This window comes from Lepidochelys kempii, chromosome 6 (assembly GCF_965140265.1).
Source record: "Lepidochelys kempii isolate rLepKem1 chromosome 6, rLepKem1.hap2, whole genome shotgun sequence".
NCBI classification, from domain to species: Eukaryota; Metazoa; Chordata; order Testudines; family Cheloniidae; genus Lepidochelys; species Lepidochelys kempii.
The window spans coordinates 124,742,820-124,768,084 of record NC_133261.1 but is presented as its reverse complement, the minus strand read 5'-3'; the positions used below and the strand labels follow the sequence as shown (position 1 = coordinate 124,768,084).

Below are 25,265 nucleotides of genomic sequence, written 5' to 3'. Positions count from 1 at the left end.
GATAAAACTCCAGTCTCTGAAGCCCTGAGGAGAGCATTGCTATATTGCATTTACCTCTGACATATAGACAAGGGAATTGTCTTTTACACTTTGACAATGCTGCTTCACCATTCCTCATGAATGAGTGTTGCCAGTTTGTATGGGGACAAGACTTGCAAATTTGCCTGAAACAAAAAGTAGTAATACTTAATAAAACAGTGACAGAAGAGGAAAGAATGGGGCATAAAATAGATTAACTACTTGGGAAGTTATTGAATCGTGAGCAAAAGGTCGTTTGACTGTGTGTGAAATGTCAGTCTCGCAGAGATTGGGCCTTCCTTCAGTCACTCATTAAATTTAAAAGCAGTGTTGCAGGCTCTTTGGCCATGTTGCCAGGATGGACAAAACCAACTCAGCAGACTGTGCTCTTAGAGCCTCTAGCGACACACAAAGGAGAGCGCCCCCTGGCCCGACTTGATACCACTGCAGGCCCATGCCACAGATTTGTGGATTTGCAGGATTAAACCAAATCTGGGAGCTTCACTATCCAATACCAGCGCAATGCCATCCGCTGTGGTCACACTGCCTGGTGCAGTGATCTTGAGCAGACTATGCGCGTTTGATGTTGAAGTTATCGAATGTCCCGAGGATGGTGGTGGGATCTCCGCTCTGGCTAAGCCTCGACTAATTCTCTAGCTACTTTTTTTTTTTTTTAAAGTCCTAATAAAGTTTGTATTTTTCCTATGATTTAAAGTAAGCTGGTAAAGTCAGTATTTTAAAGTAGCTTTCTAAACTAAGTTGAGAAGTTTTGTTGGTTCAGACCTGATTGTACTTACATACCCTGCACTTCGAGAGGGCTGTGATAATGCAAATGGAAACATCAGATTGTAGGTTACCCTTTACTTGTCCAAACCCAACCCCAGATACTTTGTAGAACCTGTCCCCTCTATGGCTAGTGATTTTTTTTTTTGGGGTGGGGGTGGGGGGAGATAATAGGTAGCTTGTCAGTTTTCAGCTGCCACTCTTGCTAGCCCTCATTGACAACTTTACCCTAACCCAGTGCCACCAACGCTCTTCACTTCATTGTCAATAAGAGGAGTGTCAACAGCACCATATGGCATAATTCACCTAATCTTGTATCATTCTCTGAGCCAGAGAATGATACAAAGATCATTTGTGAACTCATGTGTCTGGATGTTTGACAGTAAAAAGGCTCGCATTAAATTTTGTAAGATATACACAAAAGTAAGGTCTGAATTAACATGAAATTAGCTGTCAGTGCTACAAGATATTGATCAAAATCTTACGGATTTTAACAAGACTGATCTATGGACTAACCTCCATTGATACGTCCATTCTACTGCAGAAAAACCAATTTCCATTAATTGTACTGTAAAATATTTTATAGTGCAATAACGGTCCTAATTTACATTCCTGTTCAAAAGTAAATGTACTTTTGCTTATTGTGAATTCTTTAACAGAACTTGATACAATGACTGAACTCATTAGAAACATCAAGTTTTACAGCAAAATTGTTTCATGCTACTTACAAAAGTGTGCATCTATCTAGTCATAGTTTACAGTGTGTTCAAAATGGCTTTATATGCCTAGTAATCCACAATTCTGTATTTAGGTATTGGAATACTGTTGCATTGGTTCTATGCATAAACATACAAACCTATATATTCCTCTTGATTTTTTTGGAAAGAACTTTTAAGATGCTTTCTTGAAACCCTTTAGAATAGGATAGATGTTTTCAAATGCCTCATAGATTTCAGAACGTTCTTTGGCACCTATTAAACAGTTAAAAACAGTTTAAGAACTAAGACAATATTAAAGATGGCTCATAAGGTTGCATTCATTACCATTAAGTCAACATCAATAAGTGCTAGGATAATAGCGAATAAAAGCATTCCCAAAGATGAGAAAAAACAAGGTTATTATTTAAATCTCTTTCAGGAGCATAGTCAAAATTAGATAATTTAAGAAGCAAGATTCCTTTCCATGATACTATCCCCACCTTATATTATTAAAACAGTAGGTTTATTTTTAGCTTGTTCTCATCTTGAAAAAACAAAGCTAGACTAGTCAGTATCTGATCTTTCATTTTGGGTTCTTGCGGTGGAATACTGCTGTGATTTTTTGAGTTGCTTATATCACACTACATTTTTCAAAAGAGAGAATACAGTGCCCCTGGGAGATTTTTAAAATTCCCTGGAATTGTTTCTATTAGTTAGAATTAGTTTTAGTTTTTATAGAAGAGTGTATGAATCCCATAATTTTTCAGATCAAATTTGGATGCAACGTCCCCATCAGTATTAGTTGTAGGACTGACTAATTAGTCAGCAATTAATGCTCAGTTATGTTATGAAACATTTAAAAGAACAGCCATAGTGGGTCAGACTAATGGTCCATCTAGCCCCGTATCTGGTCTTCCAACAGTGGCCAATGCCAGATGCTTCAAAGGGAATGAAAAGAATAGGTCAATTATCAAGTGATCCATCCCATTGTCCACTCACAGCATCTGGCAGTCAGAGGCTTAGGGACCCCCAGAGCCTGAGGTTGTGTCCCTGACCATCTTGGCTAATAGCCATTGATGGACCTGTCATTCATGAATTTAATTTTTTTTTAATCCAGTTATACTTTTGGCCTTCACAACGTCCCCTGGCAACGAGTTCCACAGGTTGACTGCCAGGTGTGAAGAAGTACTTCCTTTTCTTTGTTTTAAACCTGCTGCCTATTAGTTTCATTGGATGACGTCTGGTTCTTGTGTTATGTGGAAGGGTAAATGCCACTTCTTATTCACTTTCTCCATATTGTTCATGATTTTATAAACCTCTATCATATGCCCCCTTAGTTGTCTCTTTCCCAAGCCGAATAGTCCCAATCGTTTTAATCTCTCCTTATACGGAAGCTGTTCCACACCCCTAATAATTTTTGTTGCCCGTCTCCGTATCTTTCCATTTCTAATATATCTGTTTTGAGACAGGGCAAGCAGAATGGCACTCACTATTCAAGGTGTGGGTATGCCATGTATTTATATACGGACATATTTTCTGTCTTATCTTTCCCTTTCCTAATGGTTCCTAACATTCTGAGCTTTTTTGGATTGCCACTGCACAGTGAAAACATCTGCTCAGAGAACCATCCACAATGATTCCAAGATCTCTTCCATGAGTGTAACAGCTAATTTATATCCCATTATTTTGTATGGATAGTTGGAAATGTGTTTTCCAGAGTGCATTACTTTGCATTTGTCAACATTCATGAGAATAATTTTAGGAAGAGACTGATCAAGATAAGTCCAGTGTTGACAGGTTAATGGGACATGCTAGTTAGAGTCAAAAATGGAACAAAATAAGAGGGTAGGCGGGGTTAATCTCCTCTGGTTTTTCATTCCAGCACTCAGTATTATGAATATTGACCAGCAGTTACGTTTCCCAACTCTAGAGCATTTCTCCTGCCTCTCAGTGCCTCGATTAAGTTATTGTCTCTTGCATCATTCATATAAAATCATCCCAGTGACATCCCCACTACCATGCTAACTTTTTAATTAACAAAACCATGGAGGCCAAGAACATTTGTTGCCGACATTAGTAACATTAGCATGGAGGAGCAACCAGCAAACACTAAAAATAAGCAATATGCACTGAAATGGACCTCTAGCCAGACTAAGACATGCCAACATGTGCACCTTGTCATGCTGGCAGACTAGGTGCCAGCTCATACCAAAGTCCCTCTCCCTGAACTGAATAATGACAAATACATAGGTGAGCCAGACTGATTTCAGCTGTGTGATAGTAATTGTAAAATAGGTATAATTCTAAGAATGTGCTTAGTGTTTAGATTTTGAGTGCTTGTGAGTTGCTGCAGGCATTATTCTCACTTATAACATCCATATCCCATGTTGTAAGGAAGTATTTGAGCATTTGCATTGTAAGCCTGAGTAATGGTGTAAGTCACCAGACAGGAAAGAGATGAAAATGATCAGGGGACTGGGGCACATGACTTACGAGGAGAGGCTGAGGGAACTGGGCTTGTTTAGTCTGCAGAAGAGAAGAATGAGGTGGGATTTGATAGCAGCTTTCAACTACCTGAAGGGGGGTTCCAAAGAGGATGGAGCTAGGCTGTTCTCGATGGTGGCAGATGACAGAACAAGGAGCAATGGTCTCAAGTTGCAGTGAGGGCGGTCTAGGTTGGATATTAGGAAACACTATTTCACTAGGAGGGTGGTGAAGCACTGGAAGGGGTTACCTAGGGAGATGGTGGAATCTCCATCCTTAGAGGTTTTTAAGGCCCGGCTTGACAAAGCCCTGGCTGGGATGATTTAGTTGGTGTTGGTCCTGCCTTGAGTAGGGGGTTGGACTAGATGACCTCTTGAGGTCTCTTCCAACCCTAATCTTCAATGATTAACTAGTGTAAAATGCTGGTCTCCAACAGAAGCTGTTATGTCCTACCTGACAAGGAAGGCCCATTGACACTAGACAGACATTAAAGAGGACAAAAAACTTTACTCTCCCCCTCCACCCACAGGAAGATGAGTCTTGCAAGCGAATTCCTCCAATCAGCTGTGTTTGCAGCTCACAGGAAGTGGGGGCGGGGGAGAAGAGAAGAGAAAAGAGGGAAAATAAAAACCTTACAAAATGGAGGAAATGTATTTCATTGCTGCTTGGACTCTGGGGGCAAGGTTTCTAGGCATAAGCAAGAGATTCCCCAGCTGCTTAGCCGAGGTTAGCCCTACAGGATATATAGAGCTTGCCTATTATAGAAACTTACCTTCTGAAACTTAAGACTGATTTGTGGATGTTATGTTTACCTACAGTAACCTTGTAAAAGAACTCTTAGTTCAGTTTCCTATTAATAAATCTGTATACAGTTTATTATAGGATTGGCTACAAGCACTGTCTTTGGTGTGAGACCTAAGGTGTAAGCGACCTGTGTAAGTGACTGGGGTGCTGGAACAATTTTTATGGTGGGGGTGCTGATGAGGGAAGCCATGTATTTGGTGTTTGTTATTACTACTTCAAGCCAAGGAGTGCAGTCGTACCCTCAACACCACTCATTCCAGCACCACTGTAAGTGCCTGGTCCTTTGGGACTGGAAGTAACCTGAACAATGCTGTGCTTCATGGTGTAAGGCAGGGGTCTCAAACTCAAATGACCACGAGGGCCACATGAGGACTAGTACATTGGCCCGAGGGCTGCACCACTGACTCCCCCCCACTCCACCCCTTCTGCGAGGCCCTGCCCCGCCCCCGCCTATTCCCACCCCTTCCCTGCCCCCATTCCAACCCCTTCCCTGAAATCCCCACCCCAACTCCACCCCGTCCCTTCCCCCAGCGGGTACAGGAGGGGTGCAGGGTGCGGCAGGGGGCAGGGTGCGGTGGGGGCTCAGGACAGTGGGTTTGGCTGCAGGAGGAGTTCGGGGGGCGGGACCGGCCTGGCACAAACCGGGGGGCAGGGCAGGCTCCCTGCCTGCCTGCCCTGCCCCCAAGCCACTCCGGGAAGCGGCCAGGACCTGGTGGGGAGGGAGCAGGGGGCCATAGGGGTCTGTGTGTTGTCCTGGCTGCTCCTCCAGGTACCTCCCCCGAAGCTCCCATTGGTCAGAAGCGGGGAACCGCAGCCAATGGGAGCTTTGGGGGAGGTACTTGGAGGCGCGGCCAGGGCAACACACAGACCCCTGTGGCCCCCACCCCCCAGGTCCCGGCCACTTCCCGGAGCAGCACAGGGGCAGGGCAGGGCAGGGAGGGAGGGAGCCTGCCCTGCCCCCGGTGCACACTAGGCTGGAGCCGCTCTGGGTAAACGCTGGGGGGGGGGCAAGGGGCAAGGGGAGCTGGCGGGCCGCAGAAAATAACCCCACGGGCTGCGTGTTTGAGACTGCTGGTGTAAGGGGCCATCTACCACAAAGCCAGACTCGCCTAGGTGACAAGATAGATAGGAGTACCCAAGGGGGCGGTCTGGGACTCCATGTTTAGGCTGTAACAGTGCCTGAGGAGTTTACACGGAGGCTATGTCTACAATAGCACTTTTGTTGCTCAAACTTGTCGCTCAGGGGTGTGAAGAAAAACAGAAGACACCCCCCGACCAACATACACGGACTGAAGCGCCGGGGTGAACAGCCTATGTTGGTGGGAGATGCTTCCCCGCCGACAGAACTACACCTGCTCATTGGGGGTGGTTTAATTATGCCAACAGGAGAGCTCTCCCCTGCTGGCATAGAGCGGCTACACAGGATAGCTTACATTGGCGCAGCTGCACTGGTACAGCTGTGCCACGGTAGGGTCCAGTGTAGACATAGCTTAGATTTCACCAACTAATCATCGAAGTATTGAACACTCAGCCAATTTGAGGTTTGTGCCCTGGTTCTCAACAGTCTGCCTTGAGGTTGGTACTCATGCTCCTGAGTCACTGCAGGACAGCTTGATATACCTCAAACCTTTTTAGGTTCCCACTCCATCGAAAGATAAAACCCACAACACACACCCATTGACTCTGCTCCAAAATGTTATTTCAATGTTTGGACCACCAGAAAATTCTTCTGGATCAGCCAGGGGACCATAGGAGCTCAGTAAGTCCTGTTTTAGAATTGCAGTAAGGCCCAGGTTTCAAAATGGGACTTACCTGAGCCCTTATGGGCCTGCTGTATGCCTCAGCAGAGGCGTGTTTTTTGTTGTGTGGTTTGTGGGTTGGTTTTTTTTTGTAGTTATGACATCCAAAAATGTATTCTGGAGGCATCAGTGGAGTGTAGATGGCCAGGATGACTTCATGGGACCTAAGGAGGAGGAGATGTTTTTAAGCTTTCTGTCCGGAATGCCCAGTTAATTGAGTTCATTCATAATTACGATCGGACGATCCTTTGGGCAAAGGCATGCAATTTTTATTTGCCTTTAAAGTACCGTCTACACCTATGTTGGTACATTGGCACCATTCAGCCTGAGTGTCTGATAAAGATACGGTTTGCCTTTGTAGTCAAGTTGAATAAGGGGAAGTTTTCCCCAAGATGGTAAAGGTTCCAGAAAGAACACTCAGAAGTGTTCACCCAGGAATTTTAATGTTTACTTACAGACTTGGATTCTAGGTTATTGACAAGTGCTCTGATTCATCATAGCACTTAAAATTAAGTGCTTTTCTGAATGAGGGCCAAGATTAGGACAGACACCTTCCTTTCCCATTGACAGCTACTATGCTAATGATAAAAAAAAAATTCTAATTGAGGAGGGAAAGCATGACCAGGTTTTGTTGCAATAAGATTTTGAGTTCCCTGAAAGTATCAGATTACAAATAGGCTTCTAGTTGTGGTGGTTATTAAAATAGCACGTTGATGTATTTGATACCTTGACCCAAGTGGAGAATTAAAAAAACCCCCACAGGATGCACAAGTTTAGTAACATGTAGGATTTCTTTTGAGTGGTCATTCGAACTCCTGTGGAGCATTCTAATAGTACAGAACTATGGTACTTTTGTATCCTCAACATTTTGCTGAAAGGGATGCCTCTAGATTTTGCCAGCCAGTAGTGTTTGCACTATGCAGGAAACATCAGCTTAGCTTAAAAATGTCATCCTACTATACAGAATGCTCCGAGTTACTGCTGTACATAAAGAGACCACTTACCAGTCAGTACAACTTTTCCAGACACGAAGATAAGCAACACAATCCTTGGTTTGACCATCCTATAAATAAGGCCAGGAAATAGTTCTGGTTCATAACTGTTCGAAGAAACAAAAGGGAAAAGGGTTAGGAGCACTGCATGGCAATTTGATTTTTACTACTAGTTTATGTTATGAAATATAAACTGCTCCTTTATGTTAGAATTGTGTTAGTTGAGCCAATGGTTTTGATTGCCTATGATTAGATCCCTGACTACGTAGCCCAATTTTCAAATGTCCTGAGCACCCATAGCTCCTAATGAAGCCTTGTAGCATCTCTCACCTCCTTGCAGCCAGTAAGGACTGTGGATACTCGGCACCTTTAAGATCTGGGCCACTTTCAGATGTGAGTAACTAAAGGTAGGTTCCTGAGTAAGTGCTGGCATTACTGTGTTAGAACAGTCCAAGGAAGGATTTGTGGGGACAACACAGAAAGCTTCAGTTACAAATGATTTATAAAAATACAGCAAATAAGGAGATAACCAAGTAGTTCTACAATACACACTAAGCCAAGATGGCCCAAGATAATGATACATAGGGAATTAAGCCTAATTCAAACAGAGGCCCAATTTGAACTTTTAAATTTCTGTCGCATTCAAGCCTTTTTCCAAGCATCCTGTGGTGTCCTTTGTGGTGACTAAATTTTGAACAAATACACGTTAAACATGATAAGTCAGTCACCCAGCCATGAGGTTACACATGTATTACACGTTAACTTGAAACAGTCCAGAGCATAGATCATAACCTTGTACAAGAATATGCATACAAGAAGTTTTCACTTGGGCTTTGTCCGCCAATAGGAAGTGTTCTGTATTTCCTTCACTATTTCTCACTATGATGAGATATGCCACACGGCAGCGGCAAGTGCTAACATGAGACCAGTCCAGTATTATCTTGGATATGAAGATTGTTCAATCTTACTGAACACCTCTGGCATGTCAAAATTCTTTGTACACAGCAAGTACACTGCAGCAGCATTGGATACAGGGCTGGCTCTAGGTTTTTTGCTGCCCGAAGCAAAAAATTTGCCACCCCAATCTCTGAGAGCGCAACTGCCCGAGCAAAGAAAAAAAAGGGTAGACAGAATGCCACCCCTGGAATTGTGCCACCCCAAGCACGTGCTTGCTTTGCTGGTGCCTAGAGTCAGTCCTGAGTGGATATTGCCATTATCTTGCCATGTATGCTCCCCAATCAGCAGGAAAGCGGTTTCAAGAGAAGCATTTCTCTAACAGTGAGCAAAGGAACCAACAATCATAGAATCATCAGACTGGAAGGGACCTTGAGAGGGCATCTAATCCAGTCCCCTGCGCTCATGGCAGGACTAAGTATTATCTAGACCAGTGGCTCTCAACCTTTCCAGACTACTGAACCCCTTTCAGGAGTCTGATTTGTCTTGCGTACTCCCGAGTTTCACTTCACTTTAAAACTACTTGTTTACAAATATCAGACATAAAAATCAAGAGTGTCCCAGCACACTATTACTGAAAAATTGCTTGCTTTCTCATTTTTGCCATACAATTATAATGTAAATCAACTGGAACATAAATACTGTACTTACATTTCAGTGTATAGTACAGGGGTGGCCAAAATTACTGACCCACTAAGTCGCATACGGCAATCTTTAGAGGTTCGGGAGCCGGAGCGCACCTATCGGGGCTCCAGCCTTGCAGGGAGGGAGGTCTTGGGGCGTCAGCCCAGAGACCACTGTTCCCTCTAAGCTGTGCGCGCACGCACCCAGATCCTAAACCCCATGCACACGGCGAAACACTGCGTGCTCAGAAATTTGCACAGAAGAAATTTTTTACGCACACGGCCTGTCAAAAATTAGAGGAAACATTGCCCGAGGCTGCTGGGCAGAAGCCAGAGGTGATGCGCTGGGGGGCACATGGAGTCACGTGTCCCCCCTGATTTTTGCCAGGGTTTGCTGACTCTGCTCGGTCACATGATGCCACCGGGCCCCCCTCCTGCTGGAGCCGGCAAGCTGGGAGTTGCGGCCCCGGGGAGAGGCAGTGGCAAGCTACTGGGGGAGCCGCTGCTTTTGCTGCTGTCTCTCCCTGTGGCGCTAAATCAGCAGCCCCTCCCTGCAGCTCCCAGCTGTTTGCCGTTGCCTCTCCACACCAAACGAACACCTGGGAGCTGCAGGGAGGGGCCCCTGAGGGTAATGGGCGGGGGTGGGGGGAGAGAAGGACTCAAGCCGTTGGGGCTCAAAATTTAAACTTGTGCCTCCCCCCCCACCCCCCCGCCCTCAGCAGGCACCAGTCCTCTCTGGCAGAAACCCTGAGCACTACCCTCCACCCAGGCTGGTGGGCCAGCGGTGCTGGAATACTTTGTACAGTGGGGATGCTGAGAGCCATTGAACCAAACTGCGAACCCTGTCTATGATGGAAACCACTTCAAGCCAGGGGGTGTGCCGGCACCCCGCGTTCCAGCACCTATGGGTAGGCAGAGAATGGGGGAGGGCATGGAGGCTCCACGAGCCGCACTTTAACTGTAAAAAAGCCGCATGCGGCTTGCAAGCTGCAGTTTGGCTACCCCGGTATGGTACCTAGAGCAGTATAAACAAGTCATTGTCTGTATGATATTTTAGTTTGTATGGACTTCGCTAGTGTTTTTTATGTAGCCTGTTGTATAACTAGGGAAATATCTAGATGAGTTGATGTACCCCTGGAAGGCCCCTGCGTACCCCGATGGGTGCTTGTACCCCTGGTTGAGAGCCACTGATCTAGACAATCCCTGTCAGGTGTTTGTCCAACCTGCTCTTAAAAATCTCCAACGATGGAGATTCCACCACCTCCCTGGGCAATTTATTCCAGTGCTGAACCACCCTGACAGTCAGGAAGTCTATTTACACTTAGGTTTACTACTCTCCTGTCCTTCATTTTAACTGGATTGAATATATATCAAAATTAGTCCAGAAAAAAACCCCTCTAGCAGGGCAAAGCATGCTGGTAACACTTTGAGAAAACCAAAGACAGAAGATACAATGTTGAATATTTTAGTACCGTATTCCTACGGCAAGAGGACTGCCAAGCACAACACTTCGCTCCCTGAAGATACTCAGGAGCGTACTTTTAAATAGCCAGCCACTAATTCCCTGACTTAGTCACTCTCGCAGAGCTGTGAACGCTCCTGCCAACATCAATCGTGCTGGTGCACAAGCCATATTGACTTTTGCCACATGAGAAACAAACATGCTGCGGAAGGTTTATCAATAGGCGTTACTGCAAAAGACAATCAAAATGTTATGGGTCTAGTCTAGCGTATGTGAAACAGACTATCGATGCCACAGGGATAGTGGGTGCAGCAGACCAAGGGTATGCCATGGCATTTAATAGCTCACTGGTATGGAGTACACACCTTACCATGCTAGCACAGCATCAACATTTCTTCTCTTACGTTCGTCCTTTTACACATGAATTCATCCTTACGTGTTATTCATAGTTGAGCCCTCCCTACAATAGGAGCCTGGTACCTCTCCCTGCCAGTCACCACCCCCTTGCCCACATACCTACTGAACTGCTGATGAGTTAGAACCAATCCTTCCAGCCTGATGGGGAACCTCACATCACAACTGCCCACCATATTCTGTATTTTGAAGTCCAGGAACTTGGCAGGGAACCCAAGCTTCTGCACCACACGTGCATACTTCCTAGCTGCAAGCCGGGACTGCTCTTCGCTGCAGGGAGCACAGAGATGGAAACAGGAATTTGAGGTCTAATGGTTTCTGGATGTACAGCCTTATCCTGAAAGTTAAATTAAAACCCCCCACACCCTGTTGGCTGTAGTCACATTCTGGCTTTAATCAATCCCATCTTGTTTATAGGAGAGTTTGGTGTTCTCAGTTCAGAGAGCAGGCCAGACTCAAGATTCTGAACAGGTCTAGCAGCCTTATGGTCCAGCAGCTGGAATTTACATGGGTGTTTGTTTTAAGTGCCACGAACATTGTGTGTTGCAACCAGTTCCTACAGATCCAGGAACGGGATCAGAGGTAAAAAGGAAGGTCTTGCATTGCTGCAGCACTAGGTTATATGGAGGGCCCTACCAAATTCATGGTCCATTTTGGTCAATTTCACAGTCGGAGAATTTAAAAAATCGTAAATGTTGTGATTTCAGCTATTTAAATCTGAAATGTCACGGTGTTGTAATTGTAGGGGTCCTGACCCAAAAAAAGGAGTCGTGGGAGGGTTGCAAGGGTTATTGTAAGGGAGGTTCTGCTACCCTTATTTCTGCGCTGCTGCTGGCGGCAGGGCTGCCTTCAGAGCTGGGCAGCTGGAGAGCGGCGGCTGCTGGCCGGGAGCCCGGCTCTGAAGGCAGAGCCACCGGCGGCACAGAGGTACGGATGGCCCGGTGTGCTATTGTTGCCCTTATTTCTGCCTGCAGAGCTGGGCCCCCAGTCAGCAGCCGCCACTCTCCGGCTGCCCAGCTCTGAAGTCAGCAGCGCAGAAGTAAGGGTGGCATGGTATGGTGTTGCCACCCTTAATTCTGTGCGGCTGCTGCTGGCGGGCGCTGCCTTCGGAGCTGGGCGCCCGGCCCCAGCCGCCGCTCTCTGGCCACCCAGTTCTGAAGTCAGTGCAATAAAAAATATAAAGACCGGTCATTTGCGGAAACTCTAATCTAATCCGTTTGCTGAAATTCTGTTAATGACAATGTAAAGTACATATTTGTGTTTTTTAAATAAAGGCTTTAATACTTAACGTGAAGTGAGGGATAATAGACAAATATTTTTCTAACATGAGTTAAAGGATTTTTTGCATTGTTTAGCAAGATTTGTTTTATTCTTGTAGTAGTAAAAATGTTGGCTGGAACTCCATTTCTATCCACAGATATTAACTAACTTTTTAAAAGCAGCATTGCGGGGAGGGGGGGAATTCGGTCTCTCTTGGGGGATTTGCGGGTGGGAGCAGGATTAAAAATGCAAGAAACAATGTGGGAGTGGATGGGAGTGCGCATGGTGGGGTGGGGTGGGAGCGGATTTAAAAAACAGTTCCGTGCAGGGCTCCACTGTATGCCACTCCGATTCCCCTGTGCAGGAAGAACAGTCAGTTGGCCATTTAAGCCAGTTTCCCCATCTCTGTGCGGGAGTAGCACTGATGATCTGGCTCAATAAGATTAGGAAGCCCTCCGGGAAACTAGTCCAGCACCTTGATGGTTAGAGATATTAGAGGGTGTAAGTTAGGAGCTAGAGTTTAAAGTAGGAAACAGCAATGCTTGTTCTGAAGTAAGACCCAGCAATTCCCCTCAGGAAAGAATGGGATCACAAGGTAGGGGCTTAAGGACCAAGAGCATGAACTACAGAGGGCAAGGATTCAAAAAAACAGGCAGAATATTTGTGCTATGAGAGCACCTCAGCTAGACTTGAGTACATCTACTGAGAGACACTAGACAGCAACACAGGTTACATTGAGGCAATGTTTGGAACGAGTGGGAAATTGAAGTTACTCAGTATTCCTGATTTTCTATTAATAGTGGCTCAGCTCAATTTATAGTTCAGAACAGCAGTGTGCAGTTTAGCAATCACGAGAGCTCCCGTTACCGACGGGTAGACGTGTTCAGTGACAACTCCCCGTCTTTTTGGTCTTGGGATGTTGCATTTTGTGGAACAGGTCGGTAATTCCACAATTTGTGCCAGAATGTCATTTGCTGTTAGAGCCAGACAGAAGAAACGTTTCCTACCTTTTTGCTCCCGTGCAGACCATTTTGCCGGAACTGAATATAAGGGCTGTTGTTCTTGGTTCTCTGATTCTCATTATCACAGCAGCAAACCTCTAGAGATTAAAAGTCAAACAAGAATACTAGTGGCGTCCTGGCTCATGACTGGGGCTCTGGGTACTACAGTAATACAAATAAGAATACTATCTTGGTACCAACTTGACACTAGCTTGGTTACAAGTTTCATAGTAAATAATACAAGCTTTAAAAAGTTTTTTTTTTGTTTTTTAAACCTTCCCATTTTATCAAAGACAGCTCCAAACATTGCTCTGAAAACTACAAGTGCTGTTATGCTTAATTCTTTGTTGTGGTGCACACTTGGTAATAAGTATGTTATTTACTTAAGTATCCCTTCCTCCAAATTAAGGTCTCCGTTCTGAAACTTCAGGGGAAAACGTTGCTATAAATCTGCTCTCTTATCTACATGTGTAATTTAACATCACAAAGAAATGCTTTAGATCCCAAATCATTAGGACTACATGTATATGGGCTGCTGTAGTAGAAAGTGATGCAAAAAGCGTTTTTGATCCCAATAGGAAAGTCTCATCCCACAGTGAATTATGCTAAACAGGAACAAAAGTATTTATATTCTGGAACAAGTGTGTCCACACATGGAGTTGTTCCTGATCATCGAGCCCTTTTTCTTTATTGGGAAGTGGAGTCTCTACTCATGATTGCAATAGGGGAAAAGTAGGGGTGCTGGAACAATTTTTACAGTGGGGTTGCTGAGAGCCTTTGAACCAAACTGTAAACCCTGTATATAATGGAAACCACTTCAAGTCACCCCCTGCATCCCTAGTTCCAGCACTATGGGGAAAAAGAGCTGTTTTCATGGCTATAACTACTATCAAACATACTGTACCATTTTAAGAAATCCATGCCTGAGACTGTCATGTGTTTATTTAGCTCTAAAAAGTACAACTTGAAGAAGCAGCCTCAAGGGACCTGTAAACCCGCCAGCCTGTCCCCTCAGCCAGAAAGGAGTGACAACACCCGCCACAGGCCGGTTCAGGCCTTGAGCTTTGTTTCTTCCACATTAACTAGCACAGCACATCAGTCATCCCTTTCCCCCACAACCTGGGGTCTCCTGTAGGGGCCTACACATTTCCACTATACAAGCCACTCGTCTGACAGTTCTGCCCTGCTCCAGGGCCCCACTGGAGCTCCTCTTTGACCCGAGTGCTTCCTGCCAGAGCCTGCATGATTCTAGCAGCTCTCCCCCCACCTGGCCCATTTGCTGACTTTTAGACTCAACTTGATCCCTAGCTCATCAGGGGCAGGTGAAGCCAGACCTTCAGTTCCTTTTAAAAGGTCAGGCATCCTGTGGCAGGATCATTCCATAAATGCTTTATTCAGCACATAGCAAGACAAGAACTGCAAGGATATGAAAAAAGGTGACAAAGCTGTTTGACCTTCACGGAATATATCAGAGTCTGCAAAAGCTTTTCCTCACTTGAATTCAACTCATTTATTTTTTAACGAACTGAGAGTTCTAGTAAATAAGGGGCAATCAGGTAATTAAAGAGTGTAAATTAGAATCCCGGGCCTTCAAATATAAAACCCCAATGAAATAGTTCTTTAAAATCTCACCTTTGGATTATATTCTGCATTTCTGGCATGCAGAGCTATATTCTTCAGATCTAGTTTACAAGCCAAGTTTACAGTGGACACTATATTCCTGAAGAAAGAAGAAAGCGGATACATGGTTTTAGAAAACCAAAGCTCAAAGTGATCTATTTAAAAAAAATGATATAGTTTGAAATCATGATACATTTAATTGTTACCTTCTATTACTTTCCTAACCATTCAGTTACTAGTCCACGCCAAAATCATATATAGCAAATTATTTGGTGAAAGTCAATAATATAAGTGGTCCAATGCCAAAAGCTATGAAAGATTTTAAGATGAAGTTTTAAAAAGTGGCCGACTGCTGCAACCACTGAATATGCTAGTTTTTCCTCCAGTACTACAGCAGTATAGGCTTGTGTGTCTTTCACCTAAGAACGTTGACAGAGTTACTGTTGCACTCTGAAAGGAGTCAGCGAACTACCCTCACGTCCCCCTGGCCTAGAGAGCCTAATAGGATAGAACAGTCTGGCTGCTACAGCGGTCAGGATTCTTTCTGCTTCTGCAGCTGTGCCCTTTCCTTCCCCACACCACTGCTGGGGTCACAGAGAGACTATTTCAGCTCCGTCAATAGAGCACCGCAGCAGTTAGACCAGACAGGATCCTCACCAGCCAGCTGGTGGCTGCACTGTAGACCCCTATGGTGAGAATAGGTACCGAACACTTGTCTGGCTAAAGGGGTCCTACTTCAAGTACTGTCACTTTGGCTCCTGCAGTCTAGTGTGTCAGCAGTGGCTGAGGGCCCTTGGAAATTCAACTAAAATTAAAATGTGGTTTTCTTGACAGGAGTTTGCACAGCAGAGGAGGGTGCAGCTCCTTCAGAGGCAGGAGTTACGCACAGCGCACGTGATGAGGTCATTTGGGTCTTCCCAATGCTAAGCCAAGGACACAACTTGCATGGAGACCACATGGCCTCTTTTGCCTAGAGAAGCTTTCACTACTGAAGCCTGAACCACACTTGACCTATTTGTTTATGAACTATTTATATTTCTACAATTAGTTCCCTTTCCATTTTAGTCTTTAGCCCTCCTTCATGTACATGGTACCACCTTCCCCCCCCAGCTCTAGGCTTAAGTTTACTTACTGTAACTGAGGAACGATGCCAGAGCTTTCTGAAACGGGTGTCATTGGGGTGATAGGGGTCATAGGTGTCAAAGGGGGACAGGCACCAGATGTTTCAGGTGAGGGCTGAGTTGCGTCCGCATAGCTCAGTTGTGACAAATTGCTGTCATTTAAGAACCCACTGTCCTGCTCTGCCGACTGTGACGTGTATTGTTCTCTTTGCATTTCATGGCCATCTTCTGAATGAGTTTGTTCTCCATTTTCTTGGTTAAGATCATCTGGAAGAAAGCTGAGATCCACAGAAGAGAAGTCTGTAGAAAGTTCTTTGGATTGGTCAAGATGAGAACCAAATGATGCACTTTGAGCTGCTTGAATCGGCAGGTCTGTGTCAAAAGGGCTCATGGGAGTATACAGTTGAGGACCAGCTGATGAAAGGTCATCCTTCATTTAAAAAAAAGATTACAGCATTTTTTTTTTAGAAGACAAGATCCCATTTACGTCAAATGACAGTGCTCGAGAAATGCATTTTCCATTCAGTGAATCCAAATTAGATATTCCTCCCCATCACGACTCCATTATCACACTGAGCACTTTCAAGTTAAAATGTGAAAGTCTGTCAAAAATAGCTTCACAGGCTCATACTTGAGTGACTTCTGTCCCTCTCCTCTCACTGATGTCAGTGTGTAAGATCCAGAGGTTTTCCCAAAGGGTTTCCTTATTACACAAGCTAGATTGAGCTGCACCATAACACCAATAGGTCAGCATTCATGAACTGTGTGAGATGGCCAGAGGAAGACGTTTATTTTATTGTGAAGACAAAAGATTCAAGGCTGTAAAGCACTCACTGGACAGCAGCCTTTCAAAATTTCAACCCCCCCCCGCCCCACAAACAGCTTCTCCAATGGATTTAAACTCGAGAAGAGTTCTCAGATGGCAAGTTAAGTCACTGCAGTATGTGTGTTAGACGTGAATAGCAATAAGCAAATGACATATTTCATTCAGAAGCATTTCTCCAGGTACAACGCCTCAGTCACAGAAAGAGAAAAACTTCCTGCCAACAATGAAGGAAACAATTGGCTAAAGAATTTGTTGTTGTTTTTATAAATACCATTTTCTTGCAACATGGTACCTAGATGAACTTGCTACTCTGCGCTACTAGGGCATGATCCAAAGCCCGCTGGAAGGGCTCCCATTGACTGCAGTTGGGCACTGGATTGGACCCTTATTTAAGGGTTGAGCAAATCTAGGAGTCCCACATAAACTATTGAATGAGCATCCAAACAGCATCTCAAACAAAGTCCAGATTAGTAAAATAATTAAAAATTCAATTGGCACTTGTCTTTAGCACCTTGCCTATTGCACAGGTTAGTTTGCATGTGCCAGGTAAATTGCTTTACTTCTCTAGTGCAAGTCAATTTTACTTAGACTTTACTGACTGTTAGGGTGACCACATTTCCCTATGTGGAATACGGGACATCTGATAAAATTACTCGTATTCAAGCAAGTTCAAAGGCAATCAAAACCATGCTGTACAAACGTTCAAATTAACATTAAGTTGACTGAGCCCATTAAAAAGAAATACTACGTGGTTGGATTCTTTTTTTACCTTCTTATCTTTAAGACTTTAGGGTTCACACTGGGAGGGGTGACACCCCCCCAACCCAGCCCAAGAGAGGTGACACACACACACCTGTACCCCTCTCTCACACAGTGTGTGTGTCTGAGTGTGTGTGTGTCTGAGCGGCCTACCCTCCCTGCCCGGTGCTCTCTGCCTCCAGGCCCAGCTGGGCCCCCAGGATAGAGCTGCCTCTCCTGGTATCTGGCACCGCATCTTCCTGAGGCAATGTGTGTGTGTGTGGGGGGGGGGGGCACACACAGGGTCACATTGGCCCCCCTCCCGCAAATTTCTGCCAGGAATCAGATTCACACCAGAATGTGGCCAGCAGCAGCCTTTCGGCACTGTGCAGGAGGGGAGGGAAGGCACAGGAGCTGCTTCCAGCCGCAAGGGAGCAGGAGCGGGGCAGGGAGGGATGACCTGGCCCATGTCTTTGCAGAGTGTTGAAAGGCAGCTAACACCTCCAGGCTGCTGCTGCTGGCCACGGACATAACCCAGCCACCTCCTGTCCTCCACCCACCTGCTACAATGTGGGCAGGAAGGGGTTAAGCCCTAAGGATGTATTGTGCACCAGGGCCAGGGAACTGCAAGGGCTTCAGCGAACCAGCCAGAGAGGTGGCTCAGCAGGGGATGGTGCCTAGGGGAAGGAGCAGCCCCACGCTCCTTGGTGGCAGGACCCGGGTGGAAGGGGGTGCTGCTATGGAGCCTGCAGGTTCAGGGTGGGAACAGGCTGCAAATCGCTTCCCCCACTCCACTCCAGAGCTGGCACACAGTGGGGGCCGTGCTGAGCCCAGCAGGGGGAGCAGCCTGGCCCCATGTGCTGCAGCTTTTCCCCGCCACCAGCCTTGCACCCCCCCGGCCCATCATCTGCCACTGGACCCCCCACCCCATGCCCTCCTCACTGCTGGTGGGCGGACGCCTGGCAAGCAGGGATCCAGCCAGCAGCAGGATCCACAGGTACTGATGGTAGGGGGAGGCATTTTTAGGAACGAGTTAGGACACCTGCAGGGGGGTTTAAATACTGGACTGTCCCGTTAAAAAAATGGAACATCCGATCACCCTACTTCCTGTGTAAGTTTTAGGAGTTCAGTGATAGAAACTCCTATACTACGGGCTGAATGCTTGAGGTTTGGCTAGAAGTTTTAAAGCTAATCCCTGTGGAGTGCTGAAATAATGTCTTTCCTCGGCATCATTTCAGTTACACACATTTGGAAAATGACCCTAGGCAAGGGTCTGTATATGTCCCACACAGCCTTTGTTTATTGAACTGCAAGGACATATCGAGTCCAGTAGATGGCAGGCTTGACCTTTTAACTGATCAAAGGGAACCACTCAGTGTCTTTTCACCTGTTCAAACTTCCAGACTTGCTCGTGATCAGGGGTCTAAGGAAACAAGGACACGGATTTTCACAGGTGCCAAGCACCCACCACAGCACAAGCGGAAGTCAGAGGGGCCTGCAGCTTCTCAGCACTTACGAAAACCAGGCTGAACATGTGCTAAGCCCCGCAAGCACCCATAAAAATAAGTGAACCGATTTTCCAATAAGGTGCTCTTCCTTGACGCTTCTCACGAGGCTTTCTTTAGACAGATGTTTAAATGTACTAATGTCTATTAGAGCTGATCAACTTATTAAAAATAAATTAAGTGAAAACTGGCTTTTTTTTTTACTGAACTAAAATGGTCAAAAATTCTAATTTTGGTCAAAATGTTCTGATTTTTGGGCTGGGTTTCTCTACAAATCTTTTCCAGTTTTTTTTATATGTCTGGGGTTTTTCCCCCAAAAGTTTTTTCACAGTTTCTCCACGGAAGACAATTGGCATTTTTTGACCAGCTCTAGTCTCCATTCAGCAGACGTAATAATAATCTAGGAATCCATCTTCAGGTTTTCCTTGAACAGCTCACAACTGAATAGAGAAATGTGTTGGCTTGCGTACCACTGCTCTCTGTTACATGGTACTTGATAGACTCCACTGGCCTCATATTTGAATCTATGACTAATTTATGAGAAATAAATGCCTTAATACTACCATATCGAACATTCTTCTTTAGATCAAGTGGTAAAGGCCTACAGCATTTCCTAACCACAAATTCCTGAATTTTAGCCCTGTTCTTAATCGCTATTTGTTTGGCTTGGCGTCACAAATGTATAATGCCTTATAAAATTAAAAAAGGCAAGAGTTTGGGGAGGAATTTAAACCCTCTTGCTTCAGCATGTAAACAGCTTCTAGTTAATGAGGGCTAGGAACACACTTTCTCTCGGGGCAAATTATTAAATAACAGCCTTCTGCACCATCCTCTGAAACAGCTAATATTAGCAATTGTGGGAGACAGACAATACTGATTGACTGGACCAGTGATCTGATCCAATATGACACATCCTGCAGAATAACTTGTGCACTTTGAATGTCAATGGGACTTACTCATCCAAGTCATTTAGACCTTTTTTTGGAAATTTTACTCAATCAAAAAAGTAGACAGTTGCCCCTTCTTAGCTTGGCAGGTACAAGCAGGACCTGTGATACACACATGAAAGGTGCCACGGAACTATTTTTAGAGCTTTATGAATATTTAGGGCTCGGTACAGTGTAGCTAGCACTGTCCTTTCGAGAGAAAAATCCCAATTCAGGTTCTGCACAAAGAGTTTGACAACTCATGCAAAAGTCTAGGTATTATTACACCAGTCCTTTTGCATTCTGTATCTGAGGTCCTGCCTTAAAGCAACAGAGACCAGCTGTATTTAACACACCTTAGTATCATGGACTTGGGCAGCATGCAAACTATCTGAAAGTAATAAAACATAAACAGGCATTTACACAGGAGAACCCCAGCGGGTTTGACATTCGTGTCTCTTAATTTAAAATACATATTGTTTCATATTAACTAGGGGGAGGGGAAGTCTTAGATTGCTACAACACACTAAGCAAACACTATAAAGAGGACTCTGAAAACAGAAAGGTAGCTTCTACAAAAGGACTGACACACACTGCAGTAAGATTGCATTCTTTAGTGATACCAGCTAGAAGTCTGTGAAAAATCCCAGAATTGGTCACACAAAGAAATACCTGCTTACTAGTGGAACAAGTCTGTGTCTCCACAAAAGTGAACAAACAATTTCCTGGTTACTTGCTTCTAACATTCAGGCCCACCCCCCAAATGGGACAAAGTTGTGCCCAAAATGACATACTGCCAGACAAAATGAGCCCCAGAAGTTAGACAGCACCATACCTCTTAACCAGTTATTCCTCTTAACCTAGTTATGTGGCAGTTCATGAATACCACCACAGCTGCTGCTGGTTGGAGGGGGGAAAGCAACACACTGAACTTCCACCTTCTCTGTGTGTATATATATAATCTTCTTACTATATGTTCCATTCTATGCATCCAATGAAGTGGCCTGTAGCCCACGAAAGCTTATGCTCTGATAAATTTATTAGTCTGTAAGGTGCCACAAGTCCTTCTGTTCTTTTTACACTGAACTTTATTTGCAATGCTCTTTACTTCTCTATAGAGGGCATGGGAGACTTTCAGCTCCCCCATAAGGTGAATTAAAGCAGACGCTCTCAGAATAAAGTCAGTCAATCTGAGGCTTAGATCAGGGGTTCTCAAACTGGGGGTCATGAGGTTATTACGCGGGGGGAGGGGGTCACGAGCTGTCAGCCTCCTTGCCAAACCCCGCTTTGACTCCAGCATTTATAATGGTGTTAAATATATTTAAAAAGTGTTTTTAATTTATAAGGGGTGGGGGGTGTTGCACTCAGAGGTTTGCTATGTGAAAGGGGTCACTAGTACAAAAGTTTGAGAACCTGGCTTAGATGGATGAAAGAAGTTGGTGGAATGTGAGAACCAGGGAGAAGAATTAAGCAGCTTTTTTAAGGGGGGTGGGTGGGAGACAGAGACACTAGAAAATAATGGGGTAAAATAAAAGGAAAACAATTTAGGGAGAAAAAGAATTTCACTCTTTGAATCTGCTTAAGGAAAGAAGATTGAAAATTAAAGATGTATTAAATAGAAAGCTGGCTTGTGGTGGGGAAGCGGGGAGACAGACTGAAAGCACAGGAATAGACAACCCATGCTGTGGAATAGAAGTGGGAAAAGCAGCACAAGACAAGTTTTATACTTAACTGGCTGCCAAGTGTTACCCAATGTACTCTAGGTTAGCTGACTTGATCAATGATGGTCTCTGCCATCAGCAGTGTACGTTTGGAGGGTTTCCCATTGCCTCCCTGAAGAAATGAAAACTTGGCACCTATACTCTGTCCGAGAGGTCACTACAATTTAAGGCAGTTCGTTGGTAGTAGAGGGATATTGTCCACGTACAGTGTAATTGGGACAAGACTGATTTAGACCTCAGATTGGGAGTGGGTTTTTTTTTTTTAAAGCCACAATATACCCCAAACAATTGCTGCTGTGAGTTTATCATTTGTATTGTAGCAGTACCACCCACAGGCCAAAAATCAAGATCAGGTCCCAGCTGTTAGGCACTGTTCAGACACACAGGAAGATTTGGTTCATGCGCCAGAAAGTTCATAGGATAAAGCCCCCAACTCTGCAAATGGGCCTCTGCACCTGGGCAGAAACTTATGATTTAAAAGGGGTTCTGCACAGGCATGAGGGGTCCCAGGGTGCAGGGGTTCAAACTGCATGGATCAGTGTGAGGATTGAGGACTAGCTTAAGCCAAGTCAATGAATTAGTGAGAAACAATAGAAGGAGGAATGAGCAACAACAGAAGACATTACATGGGGTAGATATATGCCCAGCTCTGTGATTCGAGGCCATTTAGTTTTTCCTCCTCCAGTCAAGAGCACCTACTGGTCTGCTCCCTACCCATTATCTATGACCATAGTTACTTCATTTAGAGGGTTAGATTTAGGTCCTTTCCACATTACAATGAGGTGTCTGTCCAAAAGCCACTTGCCAGCAGTGGGAGGGCTATTATAACAGTGGATGAACAGGTTTCAGAGTAGCAGCCTTTGATAAATATAAAGGGAAGGGTAAACACCTTTAAATCCCTCCTGGCCAGAGGAAAAACCCTTTCACCTGTAAAGGGTTAAGAAGCTAAGATAACCTTGCTGGCACCTGACCAAAATGACCAATGAGGAGTCAAGATACTTTCAAAGCGGGGGCAGGAAACAAAGGGTTCTCTCTGTCTGTGTGATGCTTTTTCCAGGACCAGAGCAGGAATGCAGGTCAGAACTCCTGTAAAGAGTTAATAAGCAATCTAGTTAGATATGCATTAGATTCCGTTTTGTTTAAATGGCTGATAAAATAAGTTGTGCTGAATGGAATGTATATTCCTGTTTTTGTGTCTTTTTGTAACTTCAGGTTTAGCCTAGAGGGATTCTCTATGTTTTGAATCTGATTACCCTATAAGGTATTTACCATCCTGATTTTACAGAGGTGATTCTTTTACTTTCATTAAAATTCTTCTTTTAAGAAGCTGATTGCTTTTTCCTTGTTCTTAAGATCCAAGGGTTTGGGTCTGTGTTCACCTATGCAAATTGGTGAGGATTTTTATCAAGCCTTCCTCAGGAAAGGGGGTGTAGGGCTTGGGGAGATTTCAGGGGGAAAGACGTTTCCAAGCGGGCTCTTTCCCGGTTATTTTTTTTAGATGCTTGGTGGTGGCAGCAATAAGGTCCAGGGACAAAAGGTAAAAATAGTTTATACCTTGGGGAAGTTTTAACCTAAGCTGGTAAAAATAAGCTTAGGGGGTTTTTCATGCAGGTCCCCACATCTGTACCCTAGAGTTCAGAGCGGGGAAGGAATCTTGACACAGCTGTATTAGTCTGTATCTGCAAAAAGAAAAGGAGTACTTGTGGCACCTTAGAGACTAACCAATTTAATTGAGCATAAACTTTCTTGAGCTACAGCTCACTTCATCGGATGCATGCAGTGGAAAATACAGTGGGGAGCTATCCATACACAGAGAACATGAAACAATGGGTGTTACCATACACACTGTAATGAGTGATCACTTAAGGTGAGCTATTACCAGCAGGAGAGCGGGGTGTGGGGGGCAAGAGAACCTTTTGTACCGATAATCAAGTAATGGAAATGGCCCACCTTGATTATCACTACAAAAGGTTCCCCACCCCACCCCCTCCCCCTGCTGGTAATAGCTCACCTTACCTGATCACTCTCCCTACAGTGTGTCTGGTAACACCCATTGTTTCATGTTCTCTGTGTATATAAATCTCCCCACTGTATTTTCTGAACCTTTGCAGGCACAATTACAAAAATGGAACCTGCCCCTCTGCTTTGTTAGCACAGGCCAGTCTCAGTCTGCTACCTGAACAGAGCTCAGTTCTTCAGGAGAGCTTTTTAAACACAGTCCGTGCTGCAGCCCAGACAGGTCCTTAAGAACCTGCAGAGCCCTGTGACAGTGCATAAGACTTCAAAAGGGCCTCTCTCCTCCTAAAGGGATTTCCTAGATGTTTTCCACCTGTTCAGTCCCACAGGTGTTAGTGGTGATGAGAGGCCTCCTGGAGGCCCCAGCACTTCCATGAGACCTAGGCAGAGTTGGAGGACAAGGGATTAAGACACTAGCTGCTCCTCTGTCCTAGGGCTCTTGTTCCACAGTCAGGAAATCTTAAAGAAGAGCCTTTGGGAACAGAGAAGGTCAGAGTGACTCTCACTCATTCAGAATGCATCCGATGAAGTGAGCTGTAGCTCATGAAAGCTTATGCTCAAATAAATTGGTTAGTCTCTAAGGTGCTACACGTCCTCCTTTTCTTTTTGTGAATACAGACTAACACGGCTGTTACTCTGAAATCACTCATTCGTTTTCATTGTTGGAGCTGACTGAAGCCCAGAGAGGAGCTGGAGACAGTCAAAGGCCCCGATCCTACAATGGGATTATTGTAGCTGTAGGATGGCATTGTTACCTAGGAGCCCCAGTCACAGGGCAGCGTGCTAGGCGCTGTACAAACGGAACAGACAGGCCCTGCCCTGAGGAGAATGCTCTGGACAGGCCCCAGCTGGCCCAGGCAGCCCCACCGCCAATACAAGGGCAGCCCCCTAGGTCCCCTGACAGGCTCAGGAGGGAAGGGCAAAGGGCTCCAAAGCCACAGCCCCCACCCCCCAGATGCTGCTGTATGGCAAGGAGACCCTGCAATGGCTCAGTGCCAGCTAGGGGGGTCAGCCCAGCCCCTGGGTGCTCCAGGGAGCCTGGAGAGGAGACAGATGGGGGGGGGGAATAGGGTAGCCGTTTCTCAGCCAGCTGGGGGGGAGCAGCAGGGCCCCACCGCCCCCAGCCAGGGCCCCCACCCTCCAGCAGCAGCTAGCTGCGGTACCGGGCTCAGCCGCGGGGCTCTAGCGGGGACGTGGGGCCGGAGCGCACCCACCTGGCCCGGGCTCCGGTCCCAGTAGTTCTCCAGCGAGGGCTCCATGCGGGGCCGAAGCGGGCAGCGTCCTGCCGGGGCGGGCCGAGCCGGGGCATTGCGGGGGCTGCTCTCGGGCAGGCGCGATCCAGGGCGCTGCCTTCGCACCTGGCCCTGATTGAGGGAATGAACCGACCAGCTGGGCCCGGGCCGGCACGTGCAGAAAAGGGGGCGTGTCCCCTTTAAACTCTCCCCCCCCCCCGCGGGATGAAGCCCGTCTGCGAAAGAGCGAGCCCCGAGCTGCAAGCAA

The 25,265-nt window shown here is 45.6% G+C and overlaps 1 protein-coding gene across 1 annotated transcript; it reads right to left on the bottom strand.

Annotated features, from left to right (window-relative positions):
- Positions 1–1,692: 1,692 nt before the first annotated feature.
- On the bottom strand, positions 1,693–25,024 carry TBPL2 (TATA-box binding protein like 2). Its single transcript, XM_073350746.1, has 7 exons — positions 24,980–25,024; positions 16,045–16,463; positions 14,925–15,012; positions 13,299–13,390; positions 11,134–11,301; positions 7,591–7,685; positions 1,693–1,772 (listed from the first exon to the last, which is right to left on the bottom strand). The coding sequence occupies exons 1-7, from the start codon at positions 25,022–25,024 to the stop codon at positions 1,693–1,695; spliced, it is 987 nt and encodes a 328-aa protein (XP_073206847.1).
- Between the last annotated feature and the right edge of the window lie 241 nt (positions 25,025–25,265).